An 18,498-nucleotide genomic window follows, 5' to 3' on the forward strand; every position below is an offset into this window, starting at 1 on the left:
TTTATTCTTGCCTTCAGATTAAGAATTTATAATGTCAAAGTAAAACAATCTTTCTGAAGCTAAGTACAAGCTTTTAAATTATATATGCTCACTTATTTTAAATTTATGGGAACCCAGATGCAATTTTGCATATTTCAGATTCTTATTAATAAATTATAGACAATTCTGTATTCACATTTAACTGCTCCACTCAGAACTTACCATGCAAGAGTATTAAATTTATATAAAGAAAATAAAGTTGTAGAGGAAACTGCTTAAAAAGAAGTTGTAATTGCCTATTTTTCAATTTTTTTTTTAGTTTCACTCTCCCCACCTCCCACCTACCACCATTAATCCTTGTAGAAGAAATATTTACCAACATTGAGCCAAATACCACAATAAACCTTCAGGACCATTTCCTACTATATTTGTCTTCAATGTTTCACCCACTCCTTCTCCCTAAAGAAATGAATCCTTTCTGATGTGCCAGGTCAAAATGCCAAATTACTTTTTATTGTTTCATGTGAGTTTACATATGAGCCTTTTGATAGAATGCATTTAACATGAACTTCACATAAAGCACTCAACAAGTTACTTTCAATAGGGATTCCTTAACAGCAGTCCAAACTGCACACCAGGACCAAATTTCTTTGGCTAACACCCAATGCCATACTATTTACTTTGGTCCTCCTCCCCCCAGTTAAGTTCAGCCAACTTAAATTTTCCAGGCCCAAACAGTGAAGCTATGAACTAGGCAATCTTGTTAAATTGTAAGAAAGCCAAGCAATGAAGGCTTATATGAGACGCTCCTTGCTTTGCTTTTCCAAAGACAGCTTTCCATTGGCCAATTATTTCTCAAAGTAGTCATAAGGCTCCCTTTCCCCTTTTGCCAATCCTCAGAGAAAGCCATCTTGAAAATACAGATCATAAAACTTTCAGAAGGCAGGATGTGCCATGGGAGAGGGGAGACCCATGGTTCAGATGGTCCGAGTACAGTTCGGGACAGTGAAGGCCTTGGTCCATATGAAATGTTACAGACACTGAGCTAATAGATATCATCAAGCTTGCCTTCCTTTAGCTGTTAGATTCTTCAAAGCCCAGCAAACTCAGTTCACAGCAGTTAAATCTAAAATGTTAAAATTTGAGTTATGCAGCCAAATCTGCCTATTTCTCAATGACAGGATAGTTGTCAGCACACTCAGTCCTTCGCCCACCTGTACACTGAAATCAGCATTTTCATTCTCAAAATATTATCATATCTGTTATGTCAAATAATTCTCCTCATTATGTTCACATAGAAGTCATTTGGCAGAATGTCTTATCATTAGAACCCACAAACAAGTACAGAAATATCGATTGGCTGCTGGCAAAAAAAGGCCCTGCCTATCAAACCTTCAAACACAGCCAGAATCGTAATAACATTGAACACCATCTGCGGTGTGGATGGAGCTGACTGAAGAAATGAAAGGTCTGAAGGAGAAACCCAGTGGCTTTTGGGTTTCAAGACGCAAACCACAAGATTCCATTGGTTGTACCTTGGGACACATACCAAGACAAACATCCATTGATGTTGGAAAATCATAGTTCAAAGAAAGAATCAACTTGATGTGCTCAAAAATTGTCGGTCAAAAAGTTGCTGCAACCAAATGTGCAGAACCACCCACCAGTTAAGGGACATACTAAGCTTGGTACAGCTATTGTAAAGGCTCTGTGGGGTGAGTCCACAATACGGTATCATTCTGTACACTGAGGGGCTGGGCTCTATGTAATAACTTAGCAAATGTTCATTACTGGAATATTTGGAATGAAGTATTCAGGCAACCCAACCTTGACATAATGTAATTATTTTACAATGAATAAAACACTTCAAAATATTATAATTTAGAACTACATAAATGATATAAATAAACAACATTTTATAAACATTTATTAGTATTCCATTTCATAAATATATTTATAAAAATATATACTTGGGAAAAAAATCTTCATCATGATTGTTTATTATTCCATCATTTTTCCTAAATATATATACTGCAGTTTATGCTGTAAGATGTTAACGACATTTACCTGATTATCATACTTCAGAGACTGGGTGCCAACCAAGAACCTAATTGCATCTGTTTCTGCAGTCTGTGGTGCTAAAGCACGTGCCTGTAAAATAAAAATTGCACAGATCTGTTTTTTTGGTCTTGTCATTACATTACCTCATGTATTTGTTATATGCCAATCATGGATTTAAAGTTACCCCAATCACAATTTCCACAAATCAAGAAGAAAGAAACTATTTGGCACTAAAAGGCACACCTAATTACAAACCCCATTTCCAGAAAAGTTGGGATATTTTCCAAAATGCAATAAAAACAAAAATCTGTGATATGTTAATTCACGTGAACCTTTATTTAACTGACAAAAGTACAAAGAAAAGATTTTCAATAGTTTTACTGACCAACTTAATTGTATTTTGTAAACATACACAAATTTAGAATTTGATGGCTGCAAGACACTCAACAAAAGTTGGGACAGAGGCATGTTTACCATTGTGTTATATCACCTTTCCTTTTAACAACACTTTTTAATTGTTTTGGAACTGAGGATACTAATTGTAGTAGATTCGCAATTGGAAATTTTGTCCATTCTTGCTTGATATAAGACTTCAGCTGCTCAACAGTCCGTGGTCTCCGTCGTCTGATTCTCCTCTTCATGATGCGCCATACCTTTTCAATAGGAGATAGATCTGGACTGGCAGCAGGCCAGTCAAGCACACGCATTCTGTGTCAACAAAGCCACGCTGTTGTAGCCCGTGCAGAATGTGGTCTGGCATTGTCCTGCTGAAATAAGCATGGACGTCCCGGGCAGAGACGTCACCTTGATGGCGACATATGTCTCTCTAAAATCCTAATATACGCCTCAGAGTCAATGGTACCTTCACATACATGCAACTCACCCATGCCGTGGGCACTGATGTACCCCCATACCATCACAGATGCCGGCTTTTGCACCTTTCGCTGATAACAATCTGGATGGTCGTTTTCATCTTTGGCATGGAGAACTCGACGCCCGTTTTTTCTAAAAAATAGCTGAAATGTGGACTCATCTGACCACAGCACACAGTTCCACAGTCTTTCGGTCCATCTGAGATGAGCTCGGGCCCAGAGAACTCGCCGGCATTTCTGCATAGAGCTGAGTATGGCTTCCTCCTTGCGTAATACAGTTTCAAGTTGCATTTCTGGATGCAGTGACGGACTGTGTTGAGTGACAATGGCTTTCCGAAGTACTCCTGAGCCCAGGTGGCCGTAATTGTCACAGTAGCATGACTTTTCTGTGCACTTTTCAATCTTATTTTAACTCTGTCCCAACTTTTGTTGAGTGTGTTGCAGCCATCAAATTCTAAATTTGTGTATATTTACAAAATACAATTAAGTTGGTCAGTAAAACTATTGAAAATCTCTTCATTGTACTTTTGTCAGTTAAATAAAGGTTCACGTGAATTAACATATCACAGATTTTTGTTTTTATTGCATTTTGGAAAATATCCCAACTTTTCTGGAAATGGGGTTTGTACAAAACAACTGTTCACAGCTGAGCTACTGTAAAAAGCTGGAAATATGGAACCAAGAAATACATTTGACACAAGAGACTGTAGATGCTGAAATCTGGATTTAGAAAAAATAAACAGCCAAAAGAACACAGTGGGTCAAGCAGCATTTCTGGGGGCAAAGGGATGGTCATTTAATCTACATGCTGATGGACCAAACACTGCATTGAGAGATGGATAAAGAATGGATAAAACAATTACAAAATGTCCACTGAGGTATTCTGATAGAGGAATTAATATACAAATTGGTCTATTTTATAATTGTTTTAATTTTATAATTCTGCTGTGCCTTAAGGTTTTGAAATTAACTGTAAACCTTCATGATTTCCCATCACTTTTGAAGCACTCAAAATTGTGATGGAGGCAAACAAAGCAAGAGAAATTCGGGCAAAATTCAGTCAAAAAATGGGCATTAATGCCTTGTGCCAGGAATTATTTAAGCATCAGCTTCCGATAGCCTATCAGGTAAAACGTGGACTTGTTTGACAAAAGCGTTGAATTATTCAGCCTGTCACAGAGGCATGATTCAGAACAAGTAGGCTTGTAATTTTCTAACCAATTTAATCCAGCCCATTCACAAATTTAAGGTAAAATATTCTGTAAATTTGTTTTCAAATGGAACATTACGTCTTCTATATACCAGATATCAAATATTTCTACAGTGATAAACAAACTTAATCACATTGAGAGATAGCTGGCTTTATGGCACTTTTCTTCTGCTTTTTATCATTTCTTTGCCCAGATAACATTCCCTCATGTGCTGATACAGGGAAAGTAAAATGCACATCCCACAGAAACTAACCATCTGCGACAGATGACCATCTATCCATCCTTGACATTCAATGGTATTACCATTGTTAACTGCTTCACATCAACACCATGGGAGTAAGCTGGGATGAGAAACGTATCTGGATCAGGCATATCAATAAAAATGCAGTCGGAGACTGGGTATTTTGCAGGAATAATATACCTTCTCGTTTCTAAAACCATTACAGCACCACAAAGCGCAAGTCAAGAGATGAAAACAAAATTGCAGCAAATTAACGATATTATCAGAACCAGGAAGGTGTAAAAATCTACATACACAAACTGACCAAAATTAATACAAAACACAGCTAAAAGAATTGTAGGAGGAGCTGACATACATCTGTCAAAGGTTAACTGCCTGTTTTAGATAGATAGATACATACTTTAATGATCCCAAAGAAAATTACAGTGTCTCAGGAGCATTACAAGTGCACAGACATACAAATATTATAGAACCGATCGATAGATGACGCAATAGCCACAGCTCTGCATACCATTCTTACACATCTGGAGAAGGAGGATGCTTATGTGAGAATGCTGTTCTTGGACTACAGTTCAGCATTCAACACCATAATTCCCTCCAGGGTTGACAAGAAGCTCAGAGACCTCGGCCTTCACCCTGCCTTGCGCAGCTGGATCCTGGCCTTCTTGTCAGATCACCAGCAGGTGGTAAGAGTGGGCTCCCTCACCTCTACCCCACTGATCCTCAACACAGGTGCCCCTCAGGGTTGCGTCTTAAGCCCCCTCCTTTACTTTCTGTATACCCATGTCTGTGTTGCCACCCACAGCTCCAATCTGCTAATTCAATGTGCTGACAATACTACATTGATTGGCTTAATCTCAAATAAAAACGAGGCAGCCTGCAGAGAAGAAGTCATCACCCTGACACAGTGGTGTCAAGAAAACAACCTTTCCCTCAATGTCACAAAAACAAAGGAAATGGTTGTGGACTACAGGAGAAATGGAGACAGGCTAACCCCTATTGACATAAATGGATCTGGGGTTGAGAGGGTGAACAGCTTCAAGTTCCTTGACATACACATCACTGAGGATCTCACGTAGTCTGTACCTACCGGCTGTGTGAAAAAAGCACAGCAGCGCCTCTTTCACCTCAGACAGTTGAAGAAGTTTGGTATGGTCCCCAAATCCTAAGGACTTTCTACAGGGGCACAATTGAGAGCACCCTGACTGGCTGCATCACTGCCTGGTATGGGAAATGTACTTTCCTTAATCCCAGGTGTCTGCCGAGAGTGGTGTGTACAGGACAGCCCAGCGATGTGAACTTCCCACTATTCAGACATTTACAGAGACAGGTGCGTAAAAAGGGCCAGAAGGATCACTGGAGACCTGAGTCACCCCAACCACAAGCTGTTCCAGCTGCTACCATCTGGGAAATGGTACTGCAGCTGCAGCATAAAAGCCAGAACTAACAGACTCCGGGACAGCTTCTTCCAACAGGCCATCAGACTGATTAATTCACTCTGATACAATTGTATTTCTGTGTTATATTGACTGTCCTTGTGTACATACTATTTATTACAAATTACTATAAATTGCACATTGCACATTTAGACGGAGACGTTAAGTAATAAAGTCAATTCAATTCAATATTAGAAGAGAAATAAGAAAGAACAAAAAATAAGTTACCACACACAGTCTAACAGGAGGGGGTCATCACTTCCCCAGCTGCAGGTTGACTCATTATAGAATCTAATGGTAAAGGGTAAGAATAGCCCCATATAGCGCTCTTGGGAGCACCACAGTTGTCTTAGTCTATTACTAAAAGTGCTCCTCTGTTCAGCCAAGTTAGCACGCAGAGGGTGAGAAACATTGTCCAGAACTGCCAGGATTTTCCGTAGGGTCCTTTGTTTTACCACAGCCTCCAATGTGTCCAGTTTGACTCCTAATAACAGAACCAGCCTTTCTAATCAGTTTATTGAGGTTGTTGGCATCACTTATGTTCATGCCATTGCCCCAGCACATCACCGCATAAAAGATTGTACTGGCAACAACAGCCTGGCAGAAAGGTGAAGGAGAGGCCTGCCAGTCTTGGGGGAACTCCCCTCTCCCGCAGAGTCACATCTGCCAGAAGTGCATACGGCTGGGTGATCTGGAAGACCGTGTAAGGAATCTGGAGCAGCAGCTGGATGACCTTCGACTCATAAGGGAGAATGAGGCAGTCATAGATGAGAGCTACAGGGAGGTAGTCACACCTAGGCTGTCGGAAGCAGGTCGTTGGGTGACAGTCAGAGGGGGGAAAGCGAAGGTGAGCAGACAGGTAGTGCAGAGCACCCCTGTAGCCATTCCCCTGTATAATAAGTTTACCATCCTGGATACTGTTGGTGGGGATGACCGACCAGGTGTGAACCACGGTGGCAGGGCCTCCAGCACTGAGTCTGACCCTGTGGTGCAGAAGGGTGGGACGGAGAAGAGGAGAACTGTTGTCATTGGAGACTCTATAGTCAGGGGAGCAGAGAGGAGATGTTGTGGACATGAGAAGGACACCCGCATGGTTTGTTGCCTCCCGGGTGCCAGGGTCTGGGATGTCTCTGACCCGGTGCACGACATCCTGGTACGAGAGGGAAAGCAACCAGAAGTAGTGATACATGTTGGGACCAACGACATAGGCAGGAAGAGGGATGAGGTCCTGAAGTGTGAGTTTCGGGAATTAGGCAGAAAGCTGAAGAACAGGACCTCAAGGGTGACGTTCTCAGGATTGCTGCCAGTGCTACGTGACAATGATGGTAAGAATTGGAGGAGATGGCAGTTCAATGCGTGGCTGAGGAGTTGGTGCAGGGAGCAGGGTTTTAGATTTTTAGATCATTGGGATCTCTTCTGGAGAAGGTGGGACCTGTACAGATTGGATGGGTTGCACCTGAACACGAGGGGGAGCAATATCCTTGCAGGTAGGTTTGCTAGCATGGTTCGGGAGGGTTTAAACTAATTTGCGAGGGGGATGGGACCCAGAGCGATAGAGCAGTGAAAGAAGTGCATGGAGGAAAGCCAGATCTAACATACAGAGAGGCTTTGAGGAAAGAGAAGCAGAATAAAGACAGTAAGGTAGAAGGGCTGAAATGTGTGTACCTCAATGCAAGAAGCATCAGGAACAAAGGTGATGAACTGAGAGCTTGGATACATACATGGAATTATGATGTAGTGGCCATTACAGGGACTTGGCTGGCACCAGGGCAGGAATGGATTCTCAATATTCCTGGATTTCAGTGCTTTAAAAGGGATAGAGAGGGCAGAAAAAGGGGAGGAGGGGTGGCATTACTGGGCAGGGATACTATTACAGCTACAGAAAGGGTGGGTAATGTAGCAGGATCCTCTTTTGAGTCAATATGGGTGGAAGTCAGGAACAAGAAGGGAGCAGTTACTCTACTGGGGGTATTCTATAGACCCCCTGATAGCAGCAGAGATACAGAGGAGCAGATTGGGAGGCAGATTTTGGAAAGGTGCAAAAATAACAGGGTCGTTATCATGGGTGACATTAACTTCCCTAATATTGATTGGCACCTGATTAGTTCCAAGGGTTTAGATGGGGCAGAGTTTGTTAAGTATGTCCGGGATGGATTCCTGTCACAGTATGTGGACAGGCCGTCTAGGGGGAATGCCATACTAGATCTAGTATTAGGTAATAGAAACATAGAAACATAGAAAATAGGTGCAGGAGTAGGCCATTCGGCCCTTCGAGCCTGCACCGCCATTTATTATGATCATGGCTGATCATCCAACTCAGAACACCGCCCCAGCCTTCCCTCCATACCCCCTGACCCCCGTAGCCACAAGGGCCATATCTAACTCCCTCTTAAATATAGCCAATGAACTGGCCTCAACTGTTTCCTGTGGCAGAGAATTCCACAGATTCACCACTCTCTGTGTGAAGAAGTTTTTCCTAATCTCGGTCCTAAAAGGCTTCCCCTCTATCCTCAAACTGTGACCCCTCGTTCTGGACTTCCCCAACATCGGGAACGATCTTCCTGCATCTAGCCTGTCCAATCCCTTTAGGATCTTATACGTTTCAATCAGATCCCCCCTCAATCTTCTAAATTCCAACGAGTACAAGCCCAGTTCATCCATTCTTTCTTCATATGAAAGTCCTGCCATCCCAGGAATCAATCTGGTGAACCTTCTCTGTACTCCCTCTATGGCAAGGATGTCTTTCCTCAGATTAGGGGACCAAAACTGCACACAATACTCCAGGTGCGGTCTCACCAAGGCCTTGTACAACTGCAGTAGTACCTCCCTGCTCCTGTACTCAAATCCTCTCGCTATAAATGCCAGCATACCATTCGCCTTTTTCACCGCCTGCTGTACCTACATGCCCACTTTCAATGACTGGTGTATAATGACACCCAGGTCACGTTGCACCTCCCCTTTTCCTAATCGGCCACCATTCAGATAATAATCTGTTTTCCTATTTTTGCCACCAAAGTGGATAACTTCACATTTATCCACATTAAATTGCATCTGCCATGAATTTGCCCACTCACCCAACCTATCCAAGTCACCCTGCATCCTCTTAACATCCTCCTCACAGCTAACACTGCCACCCAGCTTCGTGTCATCCGCAAACTTGGAGATGCTGCATTTAATTCCCTCATCCAAGTCATTAATATATATTGAACCGGGTCAGGTCACAGATCTCTCAGTGGGTGAGCATCTGGAGGACAGTGACCACTGCTCCCTGGCCTTTATAATTATCATGGAAAAGGATAGAATCAAAGAGGACAGGAAAATTTTTAATTGGGGAAAGGCAAATTATGAGGCTATAAGGCTAGAACTTGCGGGTGTGAATTGGGATGATGTTTTTGCAGAGAAATGTACTATGGACATGTGGTCGATGTTTAGAGATCTCTTGCGGGATGTAAGGGATAAATTTGTCCCGGTGAGGAAGATAAAGAATGGTAGGGTGAAGGAACCATGGGTGACAAGTGAGGTGGGAAATCTAGTCAGGTGGAAGAAGGCAGCATACATGAGGTTTAGGAAGCAAGGATCAGATGGGTCTATTGAGGAATATAGGGAAGCAAGAAAGGAGCTTAAGAAGGGGCTGAGAAGAGCAAGAAGGGGGCATGAGAAGGCCTTGGCGAGTAGAGTAAAGGAAAACCCCAAGGCATTCTTCAGTTATGTGAAGAAAAAAAGGATTACAAGAGTGAAGGTAGGACCGATTAGAGATAAAGGTGGGAAGATGTGCCTGGAGGGTGTGGAAGTGAGCGAGGTCCTCAATGAATACTTCTCTTCGGTATTCACCAATGAGAGGGAACTTGATGATGGTGAGGACAATATGAGTGAGGTTGATGTTCTGGAGCATGTTGATATTAAGGGAGAGGAGGTGTTGGAGTTGTTAAAATACATTAGGACAGATAAGTCCCTGGGGCCTGATGGAATATTCCCCAGGCTGCTCCATGAGGCGAGAGAAGAGATTGCTGAGCCTCTGGCTAGGATCTTTATGTCCTCGTTGTCCACGGGAATGGTACCGGAGGACTGGAAGGAGGTGAATGTTGTTCCCTTGTTCAAAAAAGGTAGTAGGGATAGTCCAGGTAATTATAGACCAGTGAGCCTTACGTCTGTGGTGGAAAAACTGTTGGAAAAGATTCTTAGAGATAGGATCTATAGGCATTTAGAGAATCATGGTCTGATCAGGGACAATCAGCATGGCTTTGTGAAGGGCAGATCGTGTCTAACAAGCCTGATAAGAGTTCTTTGAGGAGGTGACCAGGCATATAGATGAGGGTAGTGCAGTGGATGTGATCTATATGGATTTCAGTAAGGCATGTGACAAGGTTCCACACGGTAGGCTTATTCAGAAAGTTAGAAGGCATGGGATCCAGGGAAGTTTGGCCAAGGAGATTCAGAATTGGCTTGCCTGCAGAAGGCAGAGGGTGGTGGTGGAGGGAGTACATTCAGATTGGAGGATTGTGACTAGTGGTGTCCCACAAGGATCTGTTCTGGGACCTCTACTTTTCGTGATTTTTATTAATGACCTGGATGTGGGGGTAGAAGGGTGGGTTGGCAAGTTTGTAGAGGACACAAAGGTTGGTGATGTTGTAGATAGTGTAGAGGATTGTCAAAGATTGCAGAGAGACATTGATAGGATGCAGAAGTGGGCTGAGAAGTGGCAGATGGAGTTCAACCCAGAGAAGTGTGAGGTGGTACACTTTGGAAGGACAAACTCCAAGGCAGAGTACAAAGTAAATGGCAGGATACTTGGTAGTGTGGAGGAGCAGAGGGATCTCGGGGTACATGTCCACAGATCCCTGAAAGTTGCCTCACAGGTGGATAGGGTAGTTAAGAAAGCTTATGGGGTGTTAGCTTTCATAAGTTGAGGGATAGAGTTTAAGAGTCGCGATGTAATGATGCAGCTCTATAAAACTCTGATTAGGCCACACTTGGAGTACTGTGTCCAGTTCTGGTCACCTCACTATAGGAAGGATGTGGAAGTATTGGAAAGGGTACAGAGGAGATTTACCAGGATGCTGCCTGGTTTAGAAAGTATGCATTATGAATAGAGATTAAGGGAGCTAGGGCTTTACTCTTTGAAGAGAAGGAGGATGAGAGGAGATATGATAGAGGTGTACAAGATAATAAGAGGAATAGATAGAGTGGATAGCCAGTGCCTCTTCCCCAGGGCACCACTGCTCAATACAAGAGGACATGGCTTTAAAGTAAGGGGTGGGAAGTTCAAGGAGGATATTAGAGGAAGGTTTTTTACTCAGAGAGTGGTTGGTGCGTGGAATGCACTGCCTGAGTCAGTGGTGGAGGCAGATACACTAGTTAAGTTTAAGAGACTACTAGACAGGTATACGGAGGAATCTAAGGTGGGGGCTTATATGGGATGCAGGGTTTGACGGTCAGCACAACATTGTGGGCCGAAGGGCCTGTACTGTGCTGTACTATTCTATGTTCTATACTCCAAAGGACCTCAGTCTTCTCAGGAAGTAGAGGCTACTCTGGCCCTTCTTGTACTCAGTTGATTTTCTTTGAATCCCTGTGACCTAGTGAACTAGACTTCAAAAATCTGTAGAAAATCAGCAACCTTGGCTCCACCAAGTCTGGATTCATACTGCAAAAGCCTACATTAAAGTTAACGTTCCAATTGTTGCGAGAGTAAAGTCATTCAGTCACTCCTCAAAATGTCAATAAATGTACAATTTCTTTCATAGAGATACTATTACACCACGATCAATCTTCCAACAGAATGACATGTCTTTAATGACCCTGGACTGGTTTACCATTGGTTTAAAACAAACAGATGGGATTAAGGTAGTAGCCCTCATCAGTAAACAGGCAGTAAGAAAATTGAGGGTCAAATAAGCAGCTCAGTTCATAGCTGAGGTACCAAATGAACACTTGACATCAATCGATCTTAAGGAAGAAAATGTTGCTGGAGTTTGAGCAAAGATGTAGCTGCGGTGCTGTACTGGTCAAAAACTGATAAAGAGAAATTTTCAAAAGAGCTGACAAAGCATTGTCAATCTGAAATGTCAATTGATTCTCTTCCACAGATGCTGCCTGACCTGCAGAGTGTTTCCAACATGTCCCCTTATTTCAGATATCCATCATCACTAAGTTTTTAGATTCTCATTTACCAGAAAAGATAACTGTACTTTCAGCTGATAGGTCACTTCAACCTGATGCAATGCAACCTATGATGCTGACAAATGATAGAAACTACAGAGCTATTGATCTTAATCTTATAAATCTCTATGAATCTGGGTTAGTACTAAGGAATGGAGGGCTGCAGCTGTTGCAACCTTGTTCAAAAAAAGGAATTGACATAAGCCCATCAACTCAAGTAAAAATACAATTTTCAAGTTTATTGACATCTGATAACATATATACAACAAAACGAAACAATGCTCCTCTGGACCACGAGGTGCCCACGAAACACATATCACATGCAGCACACAAGACAAATTATTACCAGAAATAAGTTAATAAAATATAATTCAAAGTGCATTTAGTGCACAGCACAGGTAAACAGTAAACAGCTCGCTGTCCTAGTGACAAGACCTCGATGGTGGCAGGGTATTCATTAGTTTAGCAGCCTGAGAGTTGAAGCTGTTATCCAGTACCAGTACCTCCTTCCTGACAGTAGTTGGTCAGAGAATGTGGGATGGCTGGTAGAGATCCTCAACAATGCATCAGGCCCTTTGTATACAATGTTCCTGATAAATATCACAAAAGGGAGTGAGACCAGCTCACTCGGAATTGGTGGAGGGTGGAGCTCAGAATGATGGCGCCTAACAGTAGCCCCTTTGCTTGCATCTTCGGAAACAGCTCTGTTTCTTTGGGCACCCCTCTGTTTTCGTGGATGTTTGCGAAGGAAAAGAATTTCAGTATGCATATTGTATACATTTCTCTGACATTAAATTGAACCTGTTGAAATTGAACCTCTTGAGACCCCGCTGATCCTCAAGGTGGTTTTTACTATCCTCTGTTGGGTCCAGAGGTCCAGTACCTTTCAGCTTCCGTACCACACAATGATACAGTCAGACAGGACATCTTCAGTGGTGCTCCTGAAGAATGGTGTTAGAATGGGGGTGGGGAGCCTTGCATGGCTCAATCTTCCCAGAAAGTGTGGACGCCATTGTTCCTTCCTGACAAAGGTGAATGTGTTGCAAGTCCAAGTTAGATCATCCGTTTTGTACTCTTCACTCTCTCCACGGCAGAGCCATGGATGTGCAATGGAGAGTGGTCGACTTGTGCCTTTCTGAAGTCCACAGTCTTTTGTCTTGTCCCCATTGAGACTCAGGTTGCTGTTCTCACACCATTTAACAAGCTTCTCTACGACCTCTCTGTATGCCAACTGATCAATGTCACTGATAAGGCCAGCCAATGTTGTATCATCTGCAAACTTGATGATGTGGGCTGAGCATGACGGAGCTTGACATGTTGCTGCCAACTTGGACTGACTGGGGTCTTTCCATCAAGAAGTACAAGACCCAGTTACAAGGAGGGGTGTTAAGTCCCAGTGAGGACAGTTTACCCATCAGCATCTGAGGGACGACCATAAATGTCGAGCTGAAGTTGATGAACAACAACCCCACATATGAGGCATCATTTTCTAGGTGGGACAGGACAGAGTGGAGAACTGAGGCTACAGCAGCATCAATTTACCAGTTTGAGTAGTATGTGAACTGGAAAGGGTCCGATGTAACTGAAAGGTGGGATTTTATATGATCCATTACTAGTCAGTCAAAGCACTTCATAATTACAATCTACAAGACAGACCACCAATCTACATGACGACAGTCCAATTTAATGTCAATGATGGAGAAACTTTTCGAAATACCATCATTTGGATAGGTTAGCATTGATAAGGCAAGGTCAGCATGGATTTGTTGGAAGAAATCACATCTGACTCACTTGAAAACAGAATTCTGTTGATGTAACAGAAAGGGCCAATGAGGAAAATGTAGGTGATGTGATGTTAAAGAGTTTCAGATTTATAATCACTGACATATGAAGTAAAATGTGTTTTACAGCAGCAGTGCAGTGCAAAGACATAATAATCTATGAATTACAGAAATAAATAGTGCTAAAAAAGGAATAATGAAGCAGTGTTCATTGACCACTCAGAATTCTGATGGCAGAGAGGATGAAGCTGTTCCTGAATCATTCAGTATGGCTCCCAAGGCTCCTGTACCTCTCCTTGATGGTAATGACAAGAGCAGGGCATATCCCAGATGGATGACTGTCTTTAATGATGGATGCTACCTTATTGAGCACACACAATGGTGGAAAGGTTTGTGCTCATGAGGGAGTTGGCTGAATTCATAACCTTCTCCATTCTATTGCAATTCTGAGCGTTGAAGGCTCCATCCCAGGCTGTCATGCAACCAGCCAAAGTGCTCTCCACCATACATATATAGAACTTTGTAAAGGTCTTTGGAGACATACCAAATCTCCTCAAACTCCTAACAAAGTATAGCCGCTGGCATGTATTCTTCCTGACTACAATAGTGTGTTGGGTCCAGAGTAGATCCTCTGAGAGATTGATAAGCAGGAACTGGAATCTGTTCACCCTTTCTACCACTGACTCCCCTTCCTAAAGTCCACAATCAGTTCTTTGGTTATTCAGTCATTCGAATAAGCTGCCTGGTCATGAAAATTGAAGCTCATGGAATAAAAGGGAAAGCAACGTGAATTGAAAGTAGATTAATTTTCAGGAAAGAGAAGCATTCGTACAGTGCAGAATTTCTAATTCATGCTTTTGAATTAGTTGATAGTGATCCTGCACTAATCATTGACAAAGCTATCATTGGCATAAAAATTATCCCATCTATGCTTGGATCCCCATGATTTGAGGATACTATCCAAGAGACACTGACAAATCTTATCCTGTACAAATTCCCTTTATACACCGTGTTTGTGAGCTGTATTTTTGGACAAATAGGGTTGAAGAGGAAAACCAATGCATTTCCAGAAATGGGAAAGGGATATAGTGAGAAAAATTGACAGCTGTGGCTTGGACTTAAGGAAATGTATGCTAGACCTCATCATCTTTCATTCTAGCTCCCTCACCTCCCTCTTTAAGATTTCACTTTTTTGATTAGTGTGCATGTATTTTGTTTTTAAAATTATCTTGATATGTCTCGTCTCTTCTTCATTGGTGACTCACACCGGTTATGGACAGGTCCTAAGCACTAGGCTTAATAATTTACATTTATATAGCAACTCGCATGTTACTGCAAACCACTTTATAGCCAATGAAGTATTTCCACCATCGCCGTCAATTTGGCCAGAAATATCTCCCACAAACGATAAAGTAACTTATTTGTTTGGCTGAGGGATAATTATTGGTGGAAACTCCTTTTCTCATGGATCAGTACACCTACTCAACAGACCGAGCCTTAGTTTAATACCCCATTGGAGAAACAACAACTCCGACTGCAGATTACATGCACCGCTGAAGTGGGTTGGATTTGTTAAAAGACGTGCACTTATCACTTCCGTTCAAGTCCTTGTCTTAAAAAAAGAGGTTTACAGCCAATAAAATCTAGTAGTCACCTGCATGGCACAGGCAGCACAACAGGTTGCACTCGGCACCTTTACCCCAAAATGCCAACGCCGGCCTCTCCCACAAAGATCCACCTTAACATGTTTCAATTCCCCTACCTGAAATTCAAGCCCATAAATAACAGGTGCGTCGTCTTCCATTTTCCCTATCTCATATAAACGTTGGTGAGTATGCAAAAGAGAGGGAGGAAACAAAACGACAAACAACACACGCTGAAAACACTCAGATCCTTCGACTCTGACAGTTCGCGAAAGTGACCCTGTGACTTGCCGTCCGTACATTTCCGGTGTGAACGGCGCAGGCGCAAAGCGCAAGCCGGTGATAGCGGGAGGGGACCTGTTGGAGAGACGAAGGTGAGGAAGTGGGAGTGCGAAGCTAAGGTGCGAAAGGTCAGTTGGCCTTGTGAGCACCTCATCGGCGAGGGCACAGGGCAGGAGGCGAGGCTGTAATTACTCAGCGCTTGGGCAGCCGTGTTTGCTGTTGCCTTGCACCGAGAACCGAAAAGCAGGGCCTTCCCTCCTGGACGGGGTTGACGGCCGCTCCGTTATTAGTCGTTGTGTACTGCAGGTATGCGATCGCTGGTTGCAGTGCAGAGGGTGTGATGTGGCGGTGGAGATGCCGTCTTGCAGCTGAGACAGGTCCCTGTCTTTCTGGTGAATAGAGATCTCGTGACAGGTTTATAGGGGAGGAATTGTTCTGCTGACCTGACCCAAGTGAACCCCACAATATCTTGTTATTATCAGACTGCTTTTATCGTGGGATCTTGTTGTGTAAATTGCGTATTTTTTGCGGCATAAGAGTTATTGTTTCTCAACCACTTCGCGACCACCTGAAGACTATAAATACAAATCCGGCTTTTGGTTTCTGTGTTCTAATCACAAACAAGAGAAAATCTGGAGATGCTGGAAATCCGAGCAACACACACAAAATGCTGGAAGAACCCAGCAGGCCAGGCAGCATCTATGGAAAAGAGTACAGTCGACATTACCCTTTTTCCATGTATGCTACCTGGCCTGCTGATTTTCTCCAACATTTTGTGAGTGTTTCAGTATTCTAATATCCATATTCTTCACTTCTTACTTTCCTCTCCAGCCAACCCTGCCCCACCCCATTCAAGAAATCGCTGAATATAGATCTTGAATTTGACAGACTATGAGGTGACCCAAATAAGATTTTAGAGAGACATGTATGAGACAATGATAGAAAGTTTAAAGGATCATGACCTACTTGAGGGAGTTAGATATGGCCCTTGTGGCTAAAGGGATCGGGGGTATGGAGAGAAGGCAGGTACAGGGTTCTGAGTTGGATGATCAGCCATGATCATACTGAATGGCAGTGCAGGCTCAAAGGGCCAAATGGCCTACTCCTGCACCTATTTTCTATGTTTCTACTATTTCAGTCCTCGTATAGAGTACATCAATTATGTGGCTAGGGTTTAGTCCTTAACTTCAGTTGTGAGTTCTTGGATTTCTTCAATGGCAACTTCAGGCCAGTTAAATTTTTGAATTGGGTATCGAACAATACTCCAAAACAAAATTAACAGTCGTTTGTGCAAGTATGGACTAATTAAAGGGAGCCTGCATAAATATGGAAAAGGTAATTCATGTTTAGGTAAGAAAGAAAACAATGCAAATGTCCAGGTGATTAACCAGTATCTGTGGATAGCAGAATTAGCATGTACAGGTCAAAGACCCTTCTTGTTCAAGTAAGCAGATGGGGGTTTTCTTTTGAGGGCTATGTGGTTACCGTGAACTTCTAAGAGCTATTTCTTAAAGCGCAATGTAGTGGACTTGGCAGCATGGCTAAAAGCCTAAATCAATTAGAGGAGTAGTGGAAGTATGGGTAGGAAATAGCATAGCAACAAAAATAAGAATTGTGACATTATCTGGGGCAAAGAGTTCTCAAGGGTCATAAGCGGTGTTTAGTAAAGTGTAGCATGAATGATTCAAAGATTCAGAGTACATTTATTATCAAAGTATGTATGCAGTGCTAAGATTCATCTTTCTTCAGACAGCCATGAAACAAAGAAAACCATGGAGCCAGTTCAAAGAAAAACATTGACCCCTTCCCCAGACAAAAAAATTAGAGGAAAAACAATATAAAACACAACATCAAAAGTCCAGGCAAACAGCATGTTGAAGTAGATAGTTCTGCAAGAGGAAAGGAATTGAGAGATGTGGGTGTAGCTGTGGTATATGTGCATAAATCTTTTTCTAAGTATTAGGGCTGGTTGAGAAAGCATATTTCCAAAGATAAAGGACCTTATGATACAGGACCCTATGTATTCAGTACGGAAGAAGGAAATTGAAATAAACTTTAAAAATTAAGACCGAAAGGCCTTGGAGCAGAATTAGGCCTTTGGCTCATTGTGTCTGCTCCACCATTTAATTATGTCTGATTTATTTTCCCCTCCTTAGCCTCACTCCCCAGCCTTCTCCCCATAACCTTTGATGCTGTGTCCAATCAAAAACTTATCAATCTCAGCCTTAAATACACCCAAAGCAGATGAGCTTTGAGCGTGGATCAGTACTTGGAGCTTTGATGTTGTGACCATTACAGAGACTTGGATGACTCGGGGGCAGGAATGGTTACTTCGAGTGCCGGCTTTAGGTGTCTGCAGAAAGGACAGGGAGGGAGGCAAAAGAGGTGGGCGTGTGGCACTCTTGATTTGAGATAGTGTCACAGCTACAGAAAAGGTGGAAGTCATGGAGGGATTGTTTACTAAGTCTCTGTGAGTGGAAGTTAGAAACAGGAGGGGGTCAATAACTCAACTGTGTGTTTTTTATAGACCACCCTATAGTAACAGGGACATCGAGGTGCTGATAAGAAGGCAGATTCTGGAAAGGTGTAATAATAACAGAGTTGTCGTGGGAGATTTTAATTTCCCAAATATTGATTGGCATATCCCTAGAGTGAGGGGTTTAGATGGGGTGGAGTTTTTTAGGTGTGCTCAGGAAGGTTTCTTGACACAATATGTAGCTAAGCCTACAAGGGAAGAGGCTGTACTTGATCTGGTATTGGGAAATGAACCTGGTCATTTGTCAGGTCTCTCAGTGGGAGAGCATTTTGGAGAGAATGATCACAATTCTATCTC

The 18,498-nt window shown here is 42.7% G+C and overlaps 2 protein-coding genes across 7 annotated transcripts in view; one reads left to right on the forward strand and one right to left on the reverse strand.

Moving 5' to 3' along the window:
• Positions 1 to 15,674, reverse strand: part of eipr1 (EARP complex and GARP complex interacting protein 1) — a 120,113-nt gene extending 104,439 nt beyond the window's left edge. Inside the window, exons 1-2 of the mRNA XM_072251155.1 lie at positions 15,503 to 15,674; positions 2,047 to 2,130 (exon numbers count right to left, since the gene is read on the reverse strand). Of these exons, the coding sequence (XP_072107256.1) occupies positions 2,047 to 2,130; positions 15,503 to 15,544 (126 nt within the window). The 5' untranslated portion in view covers positions 15,545 to 15,674. The remainder of the gene's footprint in view (positions 1 to 2,046; positions 2,131 to 15,502) is intronic.
• A 19-nt stretch (positions 15,675 to 15,693) lies between these two features.
• trappc12 (trafficking protein particle complex subunit 12) overlaps positions 15,694 to 18,498 on the forward strand; it is a 162,645-nt gene continuing 159,840 nt past the window's right edge. For 2 of the 6 annotated variants that reach the window (XM_072251157.1, XM_072251162.1), the window contains exon 1: positions 15,694 to 15,757. The gene's annotated coding sequence lies outside the window, so the exon portion shown is untranslated. The other 4 variants (XM_072251158.1, XM_072251160.1, XM_072251159.1 and 1 more) reach the window with 3 other exon arrangements.

Source organism: Mobula birostris, chromosome 2 (genome assembly GCF_030028105.1).
Source record: "Mobula birostris isolate sMobBir1 chromosome 2, sMobBir1.hap1, whole genome shotgun sequence".
NCBI classification, from domain to species: domain Eukaryota; kingdom Metazoa; phylum Chordata; class Chondrichthyes; order Myliobatiformes; family Myliobatidae; genus Mobula; species Mobula birostris.